Source organism: Thalassophryne amazonica, chromosome 12, assembly GCF_902500255.1.
Source record: "Thalassophryne amazonica chromosome 12, fThaAma1.1, whole genome shotgun sequence".
Taxonomy (NCBI): Eukaryota; Metazoa; Chordata; class Actinopteri; order Batrachoidiformes; family Batrachoididae; genus Thalassophryne; species Thalassophryne amazonica.
Window position 1 is genome coordinate 64,231,335 of NC_047114.1, and position 20,964 is coordinate 64,252,298.

At 49.4% G+C, this 20,964-nt stretch overlaps 1 protein-coding gene across 2 annotated transcripts in view; it reads left to right on the top strand.

Moving 5' to 3' along the window:
- Positions 1 to 20,964, top strand: part of LOC117522553 (neurocan core protein-like) — a 126,855-nt gene that overhangs the window by 23,956 nt on the left and 81,935 nt on the right. For both annotated transcript variants that reach the window (XM_034183990.1, XM_034183991.1), the window contains exons 3-5: positions 16,240 to 16,446; positions 19,217 to 19,399; positions 20,259 to 20,433. In XM_034183990.1, the coding sequence (XP_034039881.1) occupies positions 16,240 to 16,446; positions 19,217 to 19,399; positions 20,259 to 20,433 (565 nt within the window). The remainder of the gene's footprint in view (positions 1 to 16,239; positions 16,447 to 19,216; positions 19,400 to 20,258; positions 20,434 to 20,964) is intronic.

Genomic DNA, 20,964 nt, shown 5'->3' on the forward strand with positions numbered 1-20,964 from the left:
CACAGTTGGCCGTTTCAGTTGTGGAAATGTTGGACTGAATTTCCCCTCATCTGTTATCCAAACATCAAGTTGACTCTGGAGGACTGACAGGAATAAAAGATGTTGCCTGTTAATGACAGCAAGCGTCTTTTGTGTCACTTGCAGCACTCTGTTCTTCTTTTAAGCCGTTTTTCTTTTCTCCCTTCTGTCAGCAACAGGCTTCAGGGTGCACTTGTCATCCAAAGACTTTCTGTTTGAAACATTCAATTTCCTGGAGTCTCCACATTCACCTCTGCTTTTCCTTCTCTCCCCCCTCCATCAGACTCCCATTCCATCCACCCTGCCTTGTTCTAGCTCATGTTTCTCATGTTTTTTTTTTTTTTGTGATTCTGCGATTACCTCTGATTTGGGGAGAAGGCAGCAGGGGTGTTCGTCAACACACGACAGATCTTCTCAGGGGGGCTCAGCCTGTGAAAGTGGTCCACTCTAAATGCTGATGGAAATATCTTCTTGCAATTCACTTCCACTTTAGCTGTAGCCCATAGCTCCTCTGAAAAAGAGAGCTTTAAATCAGAAGTGCCTGACTCCGTGGTATAACTCACAAACTCGCAGCTTAAAGCAGATAACCCGTAAGCTGGAGAGGAAATGGCGTCTCACTAATTTAGAAGATCTTCACTTAGCCTGGAAAAAGAGTCTGTTGCTCTATAAAAAAGCCCTCCGTAAAGCTAGGACACCTTACTACTCATCACTAATTGAAGAAAATAAGAACAACCCCAGGTTTCTTTTCAGCACTGTAGCCAGGCTGACAAAGAGTCAGAGCTCTATTGAGCCGAGTATTCCTTTAACTTTAACTAGTAATGACTTCATGACTTTCTTTGCTAATAAAATTTTAACTATTAGAGAAAAAATTACTCATAACCATCCCAAAGACGTATCGTTATCTTTGGCTGCTTTCAGTGATGCCGGTATTTGGTTAGACTCTTTCTCTCCGATTGTTCTGTCTGAGTTATTTTCATTAGTTACTTCATCCAAACCATCAACATGTCTATTAGACCCCATTCCTACCAGGCTGCTCAAGGAAGCCCTACCATTATTTATGCTTCGATCTTAAATATGATCAATCTGTCTTTATTAGTTGGCTATGTACCACAGGCTTTTAAGGTGGCAGTAATTAAACCATTACTTAAAAAGCCATCACTTGACCCAGCTATCTTAGCTAATTATAGGCCAATCTCCAACCTTCCTTTTCTCTCAAAAATTCTTGAAAGGGTAGTTGTAAAACAGCTAATTGATCATATGCAGAGGAATGGTCTATTTGAAGAGTTTCAGTCAGGTTTTAGAATTCATCATAGTACAGAAACAGCATTAGTGAAGGTTACAAATGATCTTCTTATGGCCTCAGACAGTGGACTCATCTCTGTGCTTGTTCTGTTAGACCTCAGTGCTGCTTTTGATACGGTTGACCATAAAATTTTATTACAGAGATTAGAGCATGCCAAAGGTATTAAAGGCACTGCGCTGCAGTGGTTTGAATCATATTTATCTAATAGATTACAATTTGTTCATGTAAATGGGGAATCTTCTTCACAGACTAAGGTTCATTATGGAGTTCCACAAGGTTCTGTGCTAGGACCAATTTTATTCACTTTATACATGCTTCCCTTAGGCAGTATTATTAGATGGCATTGCTTAAATTTTCATTGTTACGCAGATGATACCCAGCTTTATCTATCCATGAAGCCAGAGGACACACACCAATTAGTTAAACTGCAGGATTGTCTTACAGACATAAAGACATGGATGACCTCTAATTTCCTGCTTTTAAACTCAGATAAAACTGAAGTTATTGTACTTGGCCCCACAAATCTTAGAAACATGGTGTCTAACCAGATCCTTACTCTGGATGGCATTACCCTGACCTCTAGTAATACTGTGAGAAATCTTGGAGTCATTTTTGATCAGGATATGTCATTCAAAGTGCATATTAAACAAATATGTAGGACTTCTTTTTTGCATTTACGCAATATCTCTAAAATTAGAAAAGTCTTGTCTCAGAGTGATGCTGAAAAACTAATTCATGCATTTATTTCCTCTAGGCTGGACTATTGCCTTACAATATAAAGTGCCTTGGGGCAACTGTTTGTTGTGATTTGGCGCTATATAAATAAAATTGATTGCTTGATTGATTGACTTTGTGCTTTGTTCAAAATACATTTTTTAAGTAAGTTTGTCTCATCAAGCTTATACAGTCCATGTTTATTATCTACAAAAAATATATTACATTGAAAGAATTTTAACCACCCCCCATTTTTTCTTTTTTTTTTTTTTGTAGAAATGATGCATTCACTGCATAACCTGGCTTACTCTCAGAAAATATGACATATGCCACAGAGTTCAGACCGCCACTGAGTTTTTATTTGAATTTTTAATGGTTTACACATATAACACACATACAAACAGAATGCTCTTCTCTAAATCCCCCCCACACACACACAACCCTGGCAGAAAACAGCATTTATTGCCCAGTTTATAGTTCTATTTAATTTATATTAATTTAAATTTATATAACATTTGCTTTTTACTGATACACTAAGAAACAGGGACAGTTAAAATTTTTATTTATATGAGGGGGTATCGTAAAGTTTTAATTATGGCCATGAAGTAAACAAGTCAGAAACTTCCTTTTTATTTGTGGTCCTTAAGACTTCTCTACATAGTCACCGTCCAGAGTCACACATTTCTCCCATCGTTTCTTGACCTTCTGCAGACCGCCGTTGTAGAAGTCCTCAGATTGCGTTGAAAATCACTGCTTCACCTCTTGAATGATGTCATCTGTGTCATCAAATTGCTGACCCCGCAGTGGATTTTTCATCTCTGGGAACAAGAAAAAGTCACTTGGGGCGAGACCGGGAGAATAGGGTGGATGCGGCAAGATTTCATAGCCACTTCGCATTGTTTCCACAACCGCAGCTTGAGATGAGTGAGTGGGTGCTGACACCTTAGACATGTGCAGTTTGTCATGAATAATCTTCCACACACTGCTGTAACTAAGACCAGTCTCATGCATGATCACGTGGATGATTACTCGACGGTCTTCCAGGATAAGATCCTCCACTTTCTTCACTGTGGCTGCACTGTCCGTTGAGTGATGGTCGTACAGTTCTTGGCTCGTCTGTGAGGGACATGTGGCCAGTTTGGAAATTCCTTTCCCATCTCACAACAGTGTCATATGACGGACAATCATCACCATAGACAGCCTTCATTTCATCATTGATTTGCCGGGAATTGTAACCCTTCAAATGCAGGAACTTAATCACACTCAGAGCCTCAATCTTCTCCATCTTGCAGGTTAGCAACATCTTGCACCACCTGTAAAAAAATTAACAGACATAAGAGAACATTTTTGCACCATCATGCACATGAGGACCACTGACAAAATTTAATCGACATTATACAAATAATGAATGTTTATGAGTTCAATGGTATGGATATTTCATGAGGTGAAAGCTGGAACATACCATTCAACGAGGCGATTTGTTTTATATAACGGCTAAAATAGATCCTTGTCATTTTATACTTTATTAATTTATAAACAACAGAAAAGGGACTTACATTTTGATGTTCCACTGTAACGTGTAGTCCAGTGATGCTCTGCACTGACTTCAGACTTCCATAAAAAAAAAGACTTTGTGTAGTTCCTCAGTCCAGCCAAAAATCACATCACCGTTTCATGTGAACAGGTCTTCATGCATCCAGACAGCTTACAGCGGAGTGGATTTTGAGTGTGTGTGTAGCAGCATCAGTTAGCTCAATCAAATCATTGTGTCGTTGTCCCCCACGCCCGCGCACACACACAACTGACGCAGTCGACTGTGTATATCCTCAGTGCAGCAAAAAAAAAATCACGTCAGAAATTTCTCCAGCTTTTCTTCTGTCTTCTTGCTAACAGCCTCCAGGCAGCACAGTGGTTTTGTTTTGTGTGTGCGTGCGCGTGGGCGCACATACATGTGCATGCATGAGCACGTGTGGGTACGCGTGCGCGATCACGTGAGCGCGCATGCACGAGGATATACGTGCGTGTGCAGGGTACAGTGGTACCAAACGTATGGAACCATTTTTTATTTAACATGTATCATGCACATCACTTTTAATAATTCAACTGTAAAGGTGATTTGTCACTTTTTTATTTTGTTCAGTAAGTTGCAGGGTTTTTTAAAAAAATCAAATACAATGTTTAAAATAATTTAAAGTAATTTAAAACAAAGGTCAGTTCTTATCTGCAATGGGGGGTGGGGGGTGCTTGGAGAAACAAACTGAGAACCACTGCTTTAGTTGGGGTGAGGGCAAATCAGGAAGCCTAAATATGTGCTTTGGGGAACGAATAGGCACAGTAAAAAAATTGAATGGAGCAATTACAAACTAACTCAAATGATTATTTAAATACAGTCATGTGTTTCTTGACCTGAGGTTGGTGTGTTCTCAGCGATATTTGCACTGTGCAGTAATATTACTTAAGAGTGCTATAAGCAAAATGCACCATGTCGAGGATGATGTTGTGTGGGCCGCTGAAGAGGAGGTACTGCTGGCCCACCACCACCAGAGGGCGCCCTGCCTGGAGTGCGGGCTCCAGGCACCAGAGGGCGCTGCCGCCGACGAAGGCTGCCAGGGTGACAGCTGTCACCCATTACTGGACACAGCTGACTGCACTCAGGACGGAGGTATATCAGCAGGACAGCGTCTCCACCTCAGTGCCGAGATATCGCCTTGAGATTAAGGTAACCTTCTCTGCAAGCTCATATTGAAGACTCTGATAAACCTTGGTAAACCTTTTCAGGACAGCTGACTACAGAAAGCTACTTGCTTGGATAAGTACTCACCTTTCCTGCTTCATTGTAACAAGAGGTGGAGGCGGTTTCTCCCCTCTCTGTCTACTGGGTGCTGTCGCACCCATACCTGTGTGTTTGTGCTCTTTCCCGCCAGCAGTACCGGATCCGACGAGCGGAGGCAGTGGCCACCTGGGAATTCGGGACTTGGCGGTTCCAGTACTTCTGGGGTTCGGTGGCAGAGGAAATCTGGGTGGTTCCGGTTCGACTAGGACGGACGCCTCCTACCTTCGAGCCTGCCCACACGACACCAGCAGATTTCGGCTTCAAACTCCAAATTATTAATTGTTGTATTGGTTGTGCTCTTTTCACAACAGTAAAACTTGTTATTCACCTTTCTCCATTGTCCGTTCATTGCGCCCCCTGTTGTGGGTCCGTGTACCTACACTTTCACAACAGGATATCTCGGCCAGCGTCATGGACCCCGAGGGGCGTCAACCGGCTGTTGAACGGCCAATGGAAGACCAAGGCGCGGCGGAGGCTTCGGGAGGGGTAATCGGTGAGTTGCAGCGGATCCTCACCGCTTTCACCTCTCGGATCGATTTAATGACCGAGCAACACGTTCTCCTAAACCGCAGGGTAGAGGCTCTCGCCGCACAAGTGGAGGCGCGCCCTCCGGGCGCCGCTGCGGCTCTCCCTCCCGAGGACCCTGCGCGTGAAAGTAACGTTCCACTGGTCGTTCAACGGTCCCTTCCTCCGTCCCCAGAAGCATACATAAGCCCTCCAGAACCGTACGACGGCTGTGTGGAGACGTGCGCGGACTTCCTTATGCAATGTTCGCTCGTCTTCGCTCAGCGTCCCGTGATGTACGCAGCTGATGCTAGCAGGGTAGCTTATGTGATAAATCTGCTTCGCGGGGAGGCACGCGCTTGGGCTACAGCGCTCTGGGAGCAGAACTCACGGCTCCTTCAGTCATACGCCGGGTTTGTACGGGAGCTCAGAACGGTGTTCGATCATCCCAACAGAGGAGAGTCCGCTTCAACCGCATTACTGTCCATACGACAGGGACGTCGGAGCGCAGCTGCCTATGCAGTCGCCTTCCGCATCGCGGCAGCGAGATCCGGCTGGAATAGCACTGCCCTCCGCGCTGCCTTTGTAAATGGATTGTCTCTGGTCCTAAAAGAGCACCTGGTGGCTAAAGACGAACCGCGGGATTTAGATGGGCTCATTGATCTGGTCATACGGCTTGACAACCGGTTAGAAGAACGCCGCCGGGAACGAGGCGAAGGGCGTGGCCAGGCACGCGTCGTCCCTCTCCCTTCCGGGTCCGATCGAGCTCCGCCCTCCCCACGCTCCTCTGTTCCTGCGCTCCGTGGGGTCACAGCTCCCCCTACTGACGAAGCTAGGGACACGAGTAGGGCAACATTTAGGGCACCAGATGCACAAAGGAGATGGACCCACGGAGCGTGTCTTGTTTGTGGTTCAATAGAGCACCATGTGAGAGACTGCCCCGAGCGGTCAAACGCCAAACGCCCGCCCTTAGAGACTGGGCCAGGGGTGGGCCAAAACATTCACGTGGGACATACCCACATTGCTACACGACTCCCAGTCACGATCCTGTTTGAGGATTCAACCCTGAAGGCCCCAGCACTGGTGGACACGGGCTCTGAGGGGAATCTGCTAGACAGTAGATGGGCCAGGGAGATAGGGCTCCCTCTGGTGGCTCTTACCTCGCCTGTGCAGGTTCGAGCACTAGATGGCTCCCTACTCCCACCAATCACACACAAGACACCTCCAGTAACTCTGGTGGTGTCAGGCAACCACCGGGAGGTGATCGAGTTCTTCGTGACTCAGGCCACCTCCCGTGTGGTTTTAGGATTTCCATGGATGCTTAAGCACAATCCCCGGATTGATTGGCCGTCCGGGGTGGTGGTTCAGTGGAGCGAAACCTGCCATCGGGAGTGTCTCGGTTCCTCGGTTCCTCCCGGCTCCCAAGCTAAGGAGGAGGTCCGAGTCCCGCCCAATCTGAAGGCGGTGCCAGCGGAGTACCATGACCTTGCGGACGTGTTCAGCAAGGATCTGGCTCTCACGCTTCCTCCCCACCGCCCGTACGATTGTGCCATTGATTTGGTTCCAGGCAGTGAGTTCCCGTCCAGTAGGCTGTACAACCTCTCACGGCCGGAGCGTGAGTCAATGGAGACCTACATCCGGGACTCATTAGCCGCCGGGTTGATCCGGAATTCCACCTCACCGATGGGCGCTGGTTTCTTTTTTGTGGGTAAAAAAGATGGCGGACTTCGTCCATGCATTGATTACAGGGGGTTGAATGAGATCACGGTTCGCAACCGATACCCGTTGCCCTTGTTGGATTCAGTGTTCACCCCCTTGCATGGAGCCAGAATCTTCACCAAGCTGGATCTTAGGAACGCGTACCATTTGGTTCGGATTCGGAAGGGAGACGAATGGAAGACGGCATTTAACACCCCCTTAGGTCATTTTGAGTACCTGGTCATGCCGTTCGGTCTCACTAATGCTCCCGCGACCTTCCAAGCGTTGGTAAACGATGTCTTGCGGGACTTCCTGCACCGGTTCGTCTTCGTATATCTAGACGATATACTCATCTTTTCTCCGGATCCTGAGACCCATGTCAAGCATGTACGTCAGGTCCTACAGCGGTTGTTGGAGAACCGTCTGTTTGTGAAGGGCGAGAAGTGTGAGTTCCACCGCACTTCTTTGTCCTTCCTGGGGTTTATCATCTCCTCTAACTCCGTCGCCCCGGACCCGGCCAAGGTTGCGGCGGTGAGAGACTGGCCCCAACCCACAAGCCGTAGGAAGCTGCAACAGTTCCTCGGCTTTGCTAATTTCTACAGGAGGTTCATCAAGGGCTACAGTCAGGTAGTTAGCCCCCTGACAGCCCTGACCTCTCCAAAAGTTCCCTTCACCTGGTCGGACCGGTGCGAGGCCGCGTTCAAGGAGTTGAAACGGCGCTTCTCGTCTGCACCAGTTCTGGTGCAGCCCGATCCTAGCCGCCAGTTAGTGGTTGAAGTGGATGCCTCGGACTCAGGGATAGGAGCGGTGCTCTCCCAGAGCGGGAAGACCGATAAGGTCCTTCACCCGTGTGCCTATTTTTCCCGCAGGTTGACCCCCGCTGAACGGAACTATGACGTCGGCAATCGGGAACTCCTTGCTGTGAAAGAGGCCCTCGAAGAGTGGAGACATCTGTTGGAGGGAACAGCCGTGCCATTCACGGTTTTCACTGACCATCGGAACCTGGAGTACATCAGGACCGCTAAGCGTCTGAACCCCAGGCAAGCCCGCTGGTCATTGTTCTTTGGCCGTTTTGACTTCCGGATTACCTACCGCCCCGGGACCAAGAACCAGAGATCGGATGCATTGTCCCGGGTGCACGAAGATGAGGTCAAAACGGAACCGTCGGATCCCCCGGATCCCATCATCCCGGAGTCCGCTATCGTGGCCGCCCTCACCTGGGACGTGGAGAAGACCGTCCGGGAGGCCCTGACCCGTGTCCCGGACCCCGGAAACGGACCAAAGAACAAACTATACGTCCCACCAGAGGCCAGGGCCGCAGTCCTAGACTTCTGTCACGGTTCTAAGCTCTCCTGTCACCCAGGGGTGCGAAGGACCGTGGCAGTCGTCCGGCAACGCTTCTGGTGGGCATCCCTGGAGACCGACGTCCGGGACTACGTCCAGGCTTGTACCACCTGCGCCAGGGGCAAGGCCAATCACCAGAAGACCTCAGGGCAGCTACAGCCACTGCCCGTGCCTCATCGCCCCTGGTCCCACATCGGCCTGGACTTCGTCACGGGTCTCCCGCCGTCCCAGGGAAACACCGTCGTCTTCACGATAGTGGACCGTTTCTCCAAGGCGGCCCACTTCGTGGCCCTCCCGAAGCTCCCTACGGCCCAGGAGACAGCGGACCTCCTGGTCCACCACGTCGTCCGTCTGCATGGCATACCATCAGACATCGTCTCCGATCGCGGTCCCCAGTTCACCTCACATGTCTGGAGGAGCTTCTGCCGGGAACTGGGGGCCTCGGTCAGCCTTTCGTCCGGGTACCACCCCCAGACCAACGGGCAAGCAGAGCGGGCCAACCAAGAATTGGAGCAGACACTACGCTGTGTGACAGCCGCGCACCCGACGGCCTGGAGTACCCACCTGGCCTGGATCGAGTACGCCCACAACAGCCAAGTGTCATCAGCCACCGGCCTCTCCCCGTTTGAGGTGTGCTTGGGGTATCAGCCCCCCTTGTTTCCGGTGGTCGAGGGAGAGGTCGGTGTGCCCTCGGTCCAGGCCCACCTACGGAAGTGCCGTCGGGTGTGGCGTGCTGCCCGCTCTGCTTTGTTGAAGGCCCGGACGAGGGCGAAGAAACATGCAGACCGGCGGCGGGCCCCGGCCCCCACGTATCGTCCTGGGCAGGAAGTGTGGTTGTCCACCAAGGACATTCCCCTTCAAGTGGACTCCCCCAAGCTCCAAGAACGATACATCGGTCCCTTCAAGGTCCTCAAAGTCATCAATCCCGCCGCAGTGAGGCTTCAGCTTCCGGCCTCACTGCGGATTCACCCAGTGTTTCACGTCTCCCGGATAAAACCCCATCACACCTCACCCCTCTGCACCCCGGGTCCGGCACCACCTCCTGCCCGGATCATCGACGGGGAACCGGCTTGGACCGTGCGCCGGCTCCTCGATGTCCGTCGAATGGGCCGGGGTTTTCAGTACCTGGTGGACTGGGAGGGGTACGGCCCCGAGGAGCGCTCCTGGGTGAAGAAGGGCTTCATCCTGGACCCGGCCCTCCTGGCCGACTTCTACCGACGCCATCCGGACAAGCCCGGTCGTGCGCCAGGAGGCGCCCGTTGAGGGGGGGGTCCTGTTGTGTGGGCCGCTGAAGAGGAGGTACTGCTGGCCCACCACCACCAGAGGGCGCCCTGCCTGGAGTGCGGGCTCCAGGCACCAGAGGGCGCTGCCGCCGACGAAGGCTGCCAGGGTGACAGCTGTCACCCATTACTGGACACAGCTGACTGCACTCAGGACGGAGGTATATCAGCAGGACAGCGTCTCCACCTCAGTGCCGAGATATCGCCTTGAGATTAAGGTAACCTTCTCTGCAAGCTCATATTGAAGACTCTGATAAACCTTGGTAAACCTTTTCAGGACAGCTGACTACAGAAAGCTACTTGCTTGGATAAGTACTCACCTTTCCTGCTTCATTGTAACAAGAGGTGGAGGCGGTTTCTCCCCTCTCTGTCTACTGGGTGCTGTCGCACCCATACCTGTGTGTTTGTGCTCTTTCCCGCCAGCAGTACCGGATCCGACGAGCGGAGGCAGTGGCCACCTGGGAATTCGGGACTTGGCGGTTCCAGTACTTCTGGGGTTCGGTGGCAGAGGAAATCTGGGTGGTTCCGGTTCGACTAGGACGGACGCCTCCTACCTTCGAGCCTGCCCACACGACACCAGCAGATTTCGGCTTCAAACTCCAAATTATTAATTGTTGTATTGGTTGTGCTCTTTTCACAACAGTAAAACTTGTTATTCACCTTTCTCCATTGTCCGTTCATTGCGCCCCCTGTTGTGGGTCCGTGTACCTACACTTTCACAACAGGATATCTCGGCCAGCGTCATGGACCCCGAGGGGCGTCAACCGGCTGTTGAACGGCCAATGGAAGACCAAGGCGCGGCGGAGGCTTCGGGAGGGGTAATCGGTGAGTTGCAGCGGATCCTCACCGCTTTCACCTCTCGGATCGATTTAATGACCGAGCAACACGTTCTCCTAAACCGCAGGGTAGAGGCTCTCGCCGCACAAGTGGAGGCGCGCCCTCCGGGCGCCGCTGCGGCTCTCCCTCCCGAGGACCCTGCGCGTGAAAGTAACGTTCCACTGGTCGTTCAACGGTCCCTTCCTCCGTCCCCAGAAGCATACATAAGCCCTCCAGAACCGTACGACGGCTGTGTGGAGACGTGCGCGGACTTCCTTATGCAATGTTTCGCTCGTCTTCGCTCAGCGTCCCGTGATGTACGCAGCTGATGCTAGCAGGGTAGCTTATGTGATAAATCTGCTTCGCGGGGAGGCACGCGCTTGGGCTACAGCGCTCTGGGAGCAGAACTCACGGCTCCTTCAGTCATACGCCGGGTTTGTACGGGAGCTCAGAACGGTGTTCGATCATCCCAACAGAGGAGAGTCCGCTTCAACCGCATTACTGTCCATACGACAGGGACGTCGGAGCGCAGCTGCCTATGCAGTCGCCTTCCGCATCGCGGCAGCGAGATCCGGCTGGAATAGCACTGCCCTCCGCGCTGCCTTTGTAAATGGATTGTCTCTGGTCCTAAAAGAGCACCTGGTGGCTAAAGACGAACCGCGGGATTTAGATGGGCTCATTGATCTGGTCATACGGCTTGACAACCGGTTAGAAGAACGCCGCCGGGAACGAGGCGAAGGGCGTGGCCAGGCACGCGTCGTCCCTCTCCCTTCCGGGTCCGATCGAGCTCCGCCCTCCCCACGCTCCTCTGTTCCTGCGCTCCGTGGGGTCACAGCTCCCCCTACTGACGAAGCTAGGGACACGAGTAGGGCAACATTTAGGGCACCAGATGCACAAAGGAGATGGACCCACGGAGCGTGTCTTGTTTGTGGTTCAATAGAGCACCATGTGAGAGACTGCCCCGAGCGGTCAAACGCCAAACGCCCGCCCTTAGAGACTGGGCCAGGGGTGGGCCAAAACATTCACGTGGGACATACCCACATTGCTACACGACTCCCAGTCACGATCCTGTTTGAGGATTCAACCCTGAAGGCCCCAGCACTGGTGGACACGGGCTCTGAGGGGAATCTGCTAGACAGTAGATGGGCCAGGGAGATAGGGCTCCCTCTGGTGGCTCTTACCTCGCCTGTGCAGGTTCGAGCACTAGATGGCTCCCTACTCCCACCAATCACACACAAGACACCTCCAGTAACTCTGGTGGTGTCAGGCAACCACCGGGAGGTGATCGAGTTCTTCGTGACTCAGGCCACCTCCCGTGTGGTTTTAGGATTTCCATGGATGCTTAAGCACAATCCCCGGATTGATTGGCCGTCCGGGGTGGTGGTTCAGTGGAGCGAAACCTGCCATCGGGAGTGTCTCGGTTCCTCGGTTCCTCCCGGCTCCCAAGCTAAGGAGGAGGTCCGAGTCCCGCCCAATCTGAAGGCGGTGCCAGCGGAGTACCATGACCTTGCGGACGTGTTCAGCAAGGATCTGGCTCTCACGCTTCCTCCCCACCGCCCGTACGATTGTGCCATTGATTTGGTTCCAGGCAGTGAGTTCCCGTCCAGTAGGCTGTACAACCTCTCACGGCCGGAGCGTGAGTCAATGGAGACCTACATCCGGGACTCATTAGCCGCCGGGTTGATCCGGAATTCCACCTCACCGATGGGCGCTGGTTTCTTTTTTGTGGGTAAAAAAGATGGCGGACTTCGTCCATGCATTGATTACAGGGGGTTGAATGAGATCACGGTTCGCAACCGATACCCGTTGCCCTTGTTGGATTCAGTGTTCACCCCCTTGCATGGAGCCAGAATCTTCACCAAGCTGGATCTTAGGAACGCGTACCATTTGGTTCGGATTCGGAAGGGAGACGAATGGAAGACGGCATTTAACACCCCCTTAGGTCATTTTGAGTACCTGGTCATGCCGTTCGGTCTCACTAATGCTCCCGCGACCTTCCAAGCGTTGGTAAACGATGTCTTGCGGGACTTCCTGCACCGGTTCGTCTTCGTATATCTAGACGATATACTCATCTTTTCTCCGGATCCTGAGACCCATGTCAAGCATGTACGTCAGGTCCTACAGCGGTTGTTGGAGAACCGTCTGTTTGTGAAGGGCGAGAAGTGTGAGTTCCACCGCACTTCTTTGTCCTTCCTGGGGTTTATCATCTCCTCTAACTCCGTCGCCCCGGACCCGGCCAAGGTTGCGGCGGTGAGAGACTGGCCCCAACCCACAAGCCGCAGGAAGCTGCAACAGTTCCTCGGCTTTGCTAATTTCTACAGGAGGTTCATCAAGGGCTACAGTCAGGTAGTTAGCCCCCTGACAGCCCTGACCTCTCCAAAAGTTCCCTTCACCTGGTCGGACCGGTGCGAGGCCGCGTTCAAGGAGTTGAAACGGCGCTTCTCGTCTGCACCAGTTCTGGTGCAGCCCGATCCTAGCCGCCAGTTAGTGGTTGAAGTGGATGCCTCGGACTCAGGGATAGGAGCGGTGCTCTCCCAGAGCGGGAAGACCGATAAGGTCCTTCACCCGTGTGCCTATTTTTCCCGCAGGTTGACCCCCGCTGAACGGAACTATGACGTCGGCAATCGGGAACTCCTTGCTGTGAAAGAGGCCCTCGAAGAGTGGAGACATCTGTTGGAGGGAACAGCCGTGCCATTCACGGTTTTCACTGACCATCGGAACCTGGAGTACATCAGGACCGCTAAGCGTCTGAACCCCAGGCAAGCCCGCTGGTCATTGTTCTTTGGCCGTTTTGACTTCCGGATTACCTACCGCCCCGGGACCAAGAACCAGAGATCGGATGCATTGTCCCGGGTGCACGAAGATGAGGTCAAAACGGAACCGTCGGATCCCCCGGATCCCATCATCCCGGAGTCCGCTATCGTGGCCGCCCTCACCTGGGACGTGGAGAAGACCGTCCGGGAGGCCCTGACCCGTGTCCCGGACCCCGGAAACGGACCAAAGAACAAACTATACGTCCCACCAGAGGCCAGGGCCGCAGTCCTAGACTTCTGTCACGGTTCTAAGCTCTCCTGTCACCCAGGGGTGCGAAGGACCGTGGCAGTCGTCCGGCAACGCTTCTGGTGGGCATCCCTGGAGACCGACGTCCGGGACTACGTCCAGGCTTGTACCACCTGCGCCAGGGGCAAGGCCAATCACCAGAAGACCTCAGGGCAGCTACAGCCACTGCCCGTGCCTCATCGCCCCTGGTCCCACATCGGCCTGGACTTCGTCACGGGTCTCCCGCCGTCCCAGGGAAACACCGTCGTCTTCACGATAGTGGACCGTTTCTCCAAGGCGGCCCACTTCGTGGCCCTCCCGAAGCTCCCTACGGCCCAGGAGACAGCGGACCTCCTGGTCCACCACGTCGTCCGTCTGCATGGCATACCATCAGACATCGTCTCCGATCGCGGTCCCCAGTTCACCTCACATGTCTGGAGGAGCTTCTGCCGGGAACTGGGGGCCTCGGTCAGCCTTTCGTCCGGGTACCACCCCCAGACCAACGGGCAAGCAGAGCGGGCCAACCAAGAATTGGAGCAGACACTACGCTGTGTGACAGCCGCGCACCCGACGGCCTGGAGTACCCACCTGGCCTGGATCGAGTACGCCCACAACAGCCAAGTGTCATCAGCCACCGGCCTCTCCCCGTTTGAGGTGTGCTTGGGGTATCAGCCCCCCTTGTTTCCGGTGGTCGAGGGAGAGGTCGGTGTGCCCTCGGTCCAGGCCCACCTACGGAAGTGCCGTCGGGTGTGGCGTGCTGCCCGCTCTGCTTTGTTGAAGGCCCGGACGAGGGCGAAGAAACATGCAGACCGGCGGCGGGCCCCGGCCCCCACGTATCGTCCTGGGCAGGAAGTGTGGTTGTCCACCAAGGACATTCCCCTTCAAGTGGACTCCCCCAAGCTCCAAGAACGATACATCGGTCCCTTCAAGGTCCTCAAAGTCATCAATCCCGCCGCAGTGAGGCTTCAGCTTCCGGCCTCACTGCGGATTCACCCAGTGTTTCACGTCTCCCGGATAAAACCCCATCACACCTCACCCCTCTGCACCCCGGGTCCGGCACCACCTCCTGCCCGGATCATCGACGGGGAACCGGCTTGGACCGTGCGCCGGCTCCTCGATGTCCGTCGAATGGGCCGGGGTTTTCAGTACCTGGTGGACTGGGAGGGGTACGGCCCCGAGGAGCGCTCCTGGGTGAAGAAGGGCTTCATCCTGGACCCGGCCCTCCTGGCCGACTTCTACCGACGCCATCCGGACAAGCCCGGTCGTGCGCCAGGAGGCGCCCGTTGAGGGGGGGGTCCTGTTGTGTGGGCCGCTGAAGAGGAGGTACTGCTGGCCCACCACCACCAGAGGGCGCCCTGCCTGGAGTGCGGGCTCCAGGCACCAGAGGGCGCTGCCGCCGACGAAGGCTGCCAGGGTGACAGCTGTCACCCATTACTGGACACAGCTGACTGCACTCAGGACGGAGGTATATCAGCAGGACAGCGTCTCCACCTCAGTGCCGAGATATCGCCTTGAGATTAAGGTAACCTTCTCTGCAAGCTCATATTGAAGACTCTGATAAACCTTGGTAAACCTTTTCAGGACAGCTGACTACAGAAAGCTACTTGCTTGGATAAGTACTCACCTTTCCTGCTTCATTGTAACAAGAGGTGGAGGCGGTTTCTCCCCTCTCTGTCTACTGGGTGCTGTCGCACCCATACCTGTGTGTTTGTGCTCTTTCCCGCCAGCAGTACCGGATCCGACGAGCGGAGGCAGTGGCCACCTGGGAATTCGGGACTTGGCGGTTCCAGTACTTCTGGGGTTCGGTGGCAGAGGAAATCTGGGTGGTTCCGGTTCGACTAGGACGGACGCCTCCTACCTTCGAGCCTGCCCACACGACACCAGCAGATTTCGGCTTCAAACTCCAAATTATTAATTGTTGTATTGGTTGTGCTCTTTTCACAACAGTAAAACTTGTTATTCACCTTTCTCCATTGTCCGTTCATTGCGCCCCCTGTTGTGGGTCCGTGTACCTACACTTTCACAACAGATGAAATCATTATTATAGTTGTGGGCACATTAATTCAAAAGAACCCTTAATGGTATGAAAAAAATCCAATGTTTCATGAAAATGTAATAAATAATGAATTTTTGAAGCTTGATATGATGACGAGAATCGTGTATAAAGTCACAGTGGTGGAGATTTTTGATTTTTTTTTTACATTTTGAGACTTGAAATGAATGTTGTATATGCAAAATTTTAGTTATATTCTTTCAACACAGTGTGCCACACAGGGGTCAGTGCAGTGTGTGTTTTGCATTTTGTGTCCGAATGAATGTGTGTTTGTATCATAGAGGCTTTTAATGGGACAATGTTGTGTTTATTTTGTTTATTTATTGTGTGTGTTGTGTTCCGAACAATAAAATGAGTTCATTGCCCTTGTGTGGAAATATGAGAATGAATGTCTTAATGAATCCCTGAGGTTTTGTTAGCAGGTGATAAATCTTATACTTTACATTGCAGTACCATCTTTGCTGTTTTGTACAGAATAAGGCAATCAAAATTGCCAAGTAAGTTTACTCAAGTCTGTCAACAATGATAATGAATACTCTTCTCCCAGTAATACTTGTACTAATAATCTTTAACCACTGCAGATAAATATGTTCACTGTGTATATATTGATTCCACTGCTTTGTCTGTTCTTATTCAGGTGCTGCCTCCTCCATAGTGAACATGCGTAAGGTCACTCATCCAGCAGTAAAAGAATCTCTTGCAGGCAAAGCCATCCTTCCATGTGCGTTCACCCTCCAGTCCAGTTCTACTGACCAACCTCCCCGCGTCATGTGGACTCACATCATTCAACCAGCACCAGGCGGACAGGGCGGACCTGTGGAGCAGATTGTACTTTCTGCTAAAGGTTGAGCTGTTTTTTCAATTTTTCAATTTTTTTTAAATGTGCTTTACAGTGTGCAGGCAGAGGCTTTGTTTGTTTAGGATATATATATATATATATATACACACACCAGGGGCCCCAACTAGCACAGGGCCTCAAATGTTTCTGGAAAAAAATTCTGTTGATTAATAAAGCTCTGATTTGCGAGAACGGCTACATTTTGGAAATGCAAAAAAAAACCAACAAAAAAAAACAAAACAAGTTCATACAGTTGCAGTAGCATGAATAATACATATGAGATGAAACTCTAGCACTAGCATACAAATAAATGGATGTTTACGAGTGCAATGGTAAAAATATTTCATTTGTTGAAAGATGGAATGTTCCACCTTTCACCCAATGAAATACTCTTTCCACTACACAAATGAAAAAACAATCATTATTTGTTTTATATAACATCTAAAATAGATCCTTCTCATATAATATTTAATTAATTTATAAACAAGAGAAAAGAGACTTAAATTTTGGTGTGCGTTGCTGGTACTGTGAGGTCAAGAGGCTCCAAATAGTCCAATACAAACTTTAAATACCAATCCAAACTTGTTCTGTCAACTTGCAAAAACAGTCAGATAGTTCAAAAACAATCCTGACGATGTAGTCCGTATCTGATGCTGTGCACTGACTTCTTCATGTACAGACTGCCATCTGCTTTCCTCAGTCCAACAAAAAGTTGGGACAGCAACTGGCCGAGTTCTTCATCCGACAGCTCTTTTACTTCAGCTACAGATGTCCCAACGAATACTGCAAATACCTTCAGAAAGATTATGGCATACTGATAATAATAGTAATAATAATAATAAGCTTGTTCAAATTGTCATCTGTCACCAAAACAAACCCCACCATGTTTGCTGTTATTGCCACTAATGTGTGCGCCCGATGGTCACGGTGTGTAATCGCACAAAATGTATAGTGCCAAAATTGAAGCTAAATAGCAGTAAATGGACCACAATGGCAAATGGTACGAATAATCCATGTCACGTGGCATACAAACCACCAATCAAATGACAAGAATCTATTCAGGTGTTATAACATCCAATAACACATACCATTGATTGCTAATAGCAATCACACCCGACACACCCGAGAACGCTATATTTTCATGTATATTCAATCAAAACTATACATCATATACAATGCTACAGGGTACACCCTGAAAACATATTTTATTAAAACAGTTTCACATATTTGTAAAAGAAAAAAGTGTTTAAAGTAGTAGGTAGTGTTGTTTGCTTCTGTGATTATCATGGGATTGTAAAAGCCCACAGATAAGTGCTGCACAGGGGCCTATGTGCACTTAACTCTGCCCTTGATGCAGTGGCTGTTAAGTAATGTTTCCATGAGTATTTTGACAGTGGCTTTTTTGGAGTGGGAGAGGGTTTGTTTGTGTTTGTTTGTTTATTTGTCATTTTGCTTCTGTATACCACTGCAATGGAATTGAAATTAAACATCACAGTGTAGACTTTCACATTTAAATCAAGAGGTTTAACAAAAATGTTGCTTTAATCATTTGGGAATAGCAGTTTTTATGCGTTTTCATGCTCCATTTTCAGATCCCAAACAATTGGACAAACTAAATATGAAGACTATTAATACAAATCATCATGTTTACAGCCAATTTTCTTTTGGACAAGTTAGGGGATGGATACATGAACATTTGCAAGTCACTAAATATGTCCTGGACTTAATGTACATCAATCATGAAGAGAAGCAGGCAGCAGTTTGGATTAGAAGTTAGTACGGTTGCTCTGCAGCTAGAAAGTCCCAGGTTTGCTATCAACCGGATCCTTTCTGTGCAGAGATGTTTATGTGGGTTTCCTCAAGGTGCTTCAGCGCCCTCTCACTTCCAAAAACATGCAGGTGAATTGGTGACTCTAAATGGATTGTAGGTGTGAGTGAGCATGTTGTTTGTCACCTTCCCCTCTGGCAGACGAAAACAGCTTCTTTCCATCTGCAGCTAAACTTATAAATAATGTCAGAGATCCCCATTTACCCTGCACCCCCGCAACTCCCACAAAGTACAGATCGATCATCTCTGCACTGAAAGGTACTGTACATCTGCATGCTTTTGCACAGCCCCATTCCACTTTCTTTATTTGACAGTGAACATAGTTTTGCCAATTTGTCTATTTGACTCCTTTACTTCTTACAGAAGTATTTTTTGCTATTCTTTTTATTGTTGTTTATGCAACAATGACACCAGATCAAATTCCTTGTATGTGAGAACTTACTTGGCAATAAATTCGATTCTGATTCCAATGTATCAGCCCTGCAATTGACTGGCGGCTTCTCTAGCATGTACCCTGCCTCTCACCCAGTGACTGCTGGGATGCCTGTGATCCTTGACTGGAATAAACGGTTCAGAAAATAGACGAATGCTTGAATGACTGTGAAGCTGGCACAATAAAAATAGTTACAAAGATCCCAACTTATTTTACAGCACCACCTGCTACAGTTTAAAGAGTAAAACCTCTTTAGTGGAAGATTTGCACTGAAGTGCCTTTAGAACTCTCCAAATCTGCCTCAGTGAAACCATTTGAGCAATTTGTGCATGCAGGTGCAGGCCAGTAAGCTTAATCATAGCCAGTCGAGCAGTTTTCTTTATATATTACAGGTGTTTAATAGATTTTATTCAAACCTCCCTGTGTTGGACTTGTGTAAAGTTTGTTCTCTGTTTCTAAAGTGTGATGTCAATTGACAGTTGGCTGAAGAAAAAACCTCTCTTTGTCTGCCAAAGGTGATGTAATCAAGGTGAATAAGGCTTTCAGCGGCCGCGTCAGTCTGCCAGGATATGCTGCCAATTCCCTGAATGCCACCATGGAGATCTCCGGTCTCCGTACCAACGACTCGGGCACTTACCACTGTCAGGTTGTCATGAATAATGACCACGAGAGAGACACGGTGCTCCTGGTGGTCTCTGGTAAGTGCGGCAACGACTGAGGGAGATTTTGTAGCACCACATTATGGAAGCTAAAATGCTGCACAAAACAGTATGAATTTCACAAAATTGGTTGAGTTATGGGGTTTTTAAAAAGGAATAGTTTGCACCATGTTTCATGCTTAGTTATCATGTTACGGGGCAACATATAAAAAGGGGTGGGTGTTTATAAGCTTTTGCTTCTCCCTACACCCTTTTGTCCGCACAAAGCTGTGAAACTGTTTTTAATGAGTTTTTTTGTTGAGTCTGTGAGTGAGATGAATAAATTCATTCATTCATTCATTCACATATGTCACATGTCATACAATCCAGAGGGCGTCGACATTTTTTTACCTTTACTTTGAAGGCCCAGCCTTCAACAGTCAAAACTATTCCATTAATCCTATTAGCTCACCTAATAATTTGCATCACTTTTTTTTTATCGAAATTGGAGCAACTTTAACTTTTGACCCCTGTACAAATTGAAACTGACCTTTATCACCATTTTTGCTGTTTTTACCCCATAACTCCAGAACATACAGTCACAGACAGTCCAAACTATACCTTTTTGGAATCTTTATGATCAAACAAATAATGTGGTGTAGTTTTCAATATGACTGGATCCTTTTAAAATTTTGACTCCTGTGTAATTCTTCAATTGTCCCCTACTTGGTCACCTATTGAAAATTCAAGTGGCCAGTTGGTTTTTATCAAAAGTGTAATGTCCAAGGAGTATGTGTGCCAATTTTGGTGCTTGTTTCCAGAAATGAGCAGTTGTTACAGTTACCTGTTCCACTGTATAGTCCACTGATCTATTGATTTTGAAAGTCAAACCGTTCTTCACCTGTTCCTGTGTTTGTAGGTGTGGTATTCCACTACCAGTCTCCCAGCATCCGATATGCACTCTCATTTATGGATGCTAAGAGGGTCTGCGAGGAGAACTCGGCTCAGATCGCCACCGCCGCACAGCTGTGGGCGGCGTACTATGACGGCTTTGGCAGCTGTGCAGCCGGCTGGCTGGAGGACCAGACTGTCCGGTGAGATGACTCACTAGCTGCAGTTAGTCCTCCTGTGCTGCCACAATTGCTGTACTATCACACATATTCTCAGGACACTTTTCATATGATATATGAAACGTTAAGCATCATATTTCATGCTTATGCCTACGAATTTCTGCATGTCTCCATAATGCACATTTCACATTTAACATTCAGAAATGCATGTTTGCATTTTGGTTGAGGTTAGAGTTACATTTGGGTTATAATAATAATAATAATAATAATAATAGTAATAAATAAAACATTACTTACTGCATTTTTTTCTTGATCAGATGATCCACCATGTTGTCATTTGTCATGTCATCACCGCCTCCCAGTGGAGAAATACATGGGATACTATGTAAATGGTAAAATGGTAAATGGACTGCATTTATATAGCGCTTTTCCATCTGCATCAGACGCTCAAAGCGCTTTACAATCATGCCTCACATTCACCCCGATGTCAGGGTGCTGCCATACAAGGTGCTCACTACACACCGGGAGCAATAGGGGATTAAAGGCCTTGCCCAA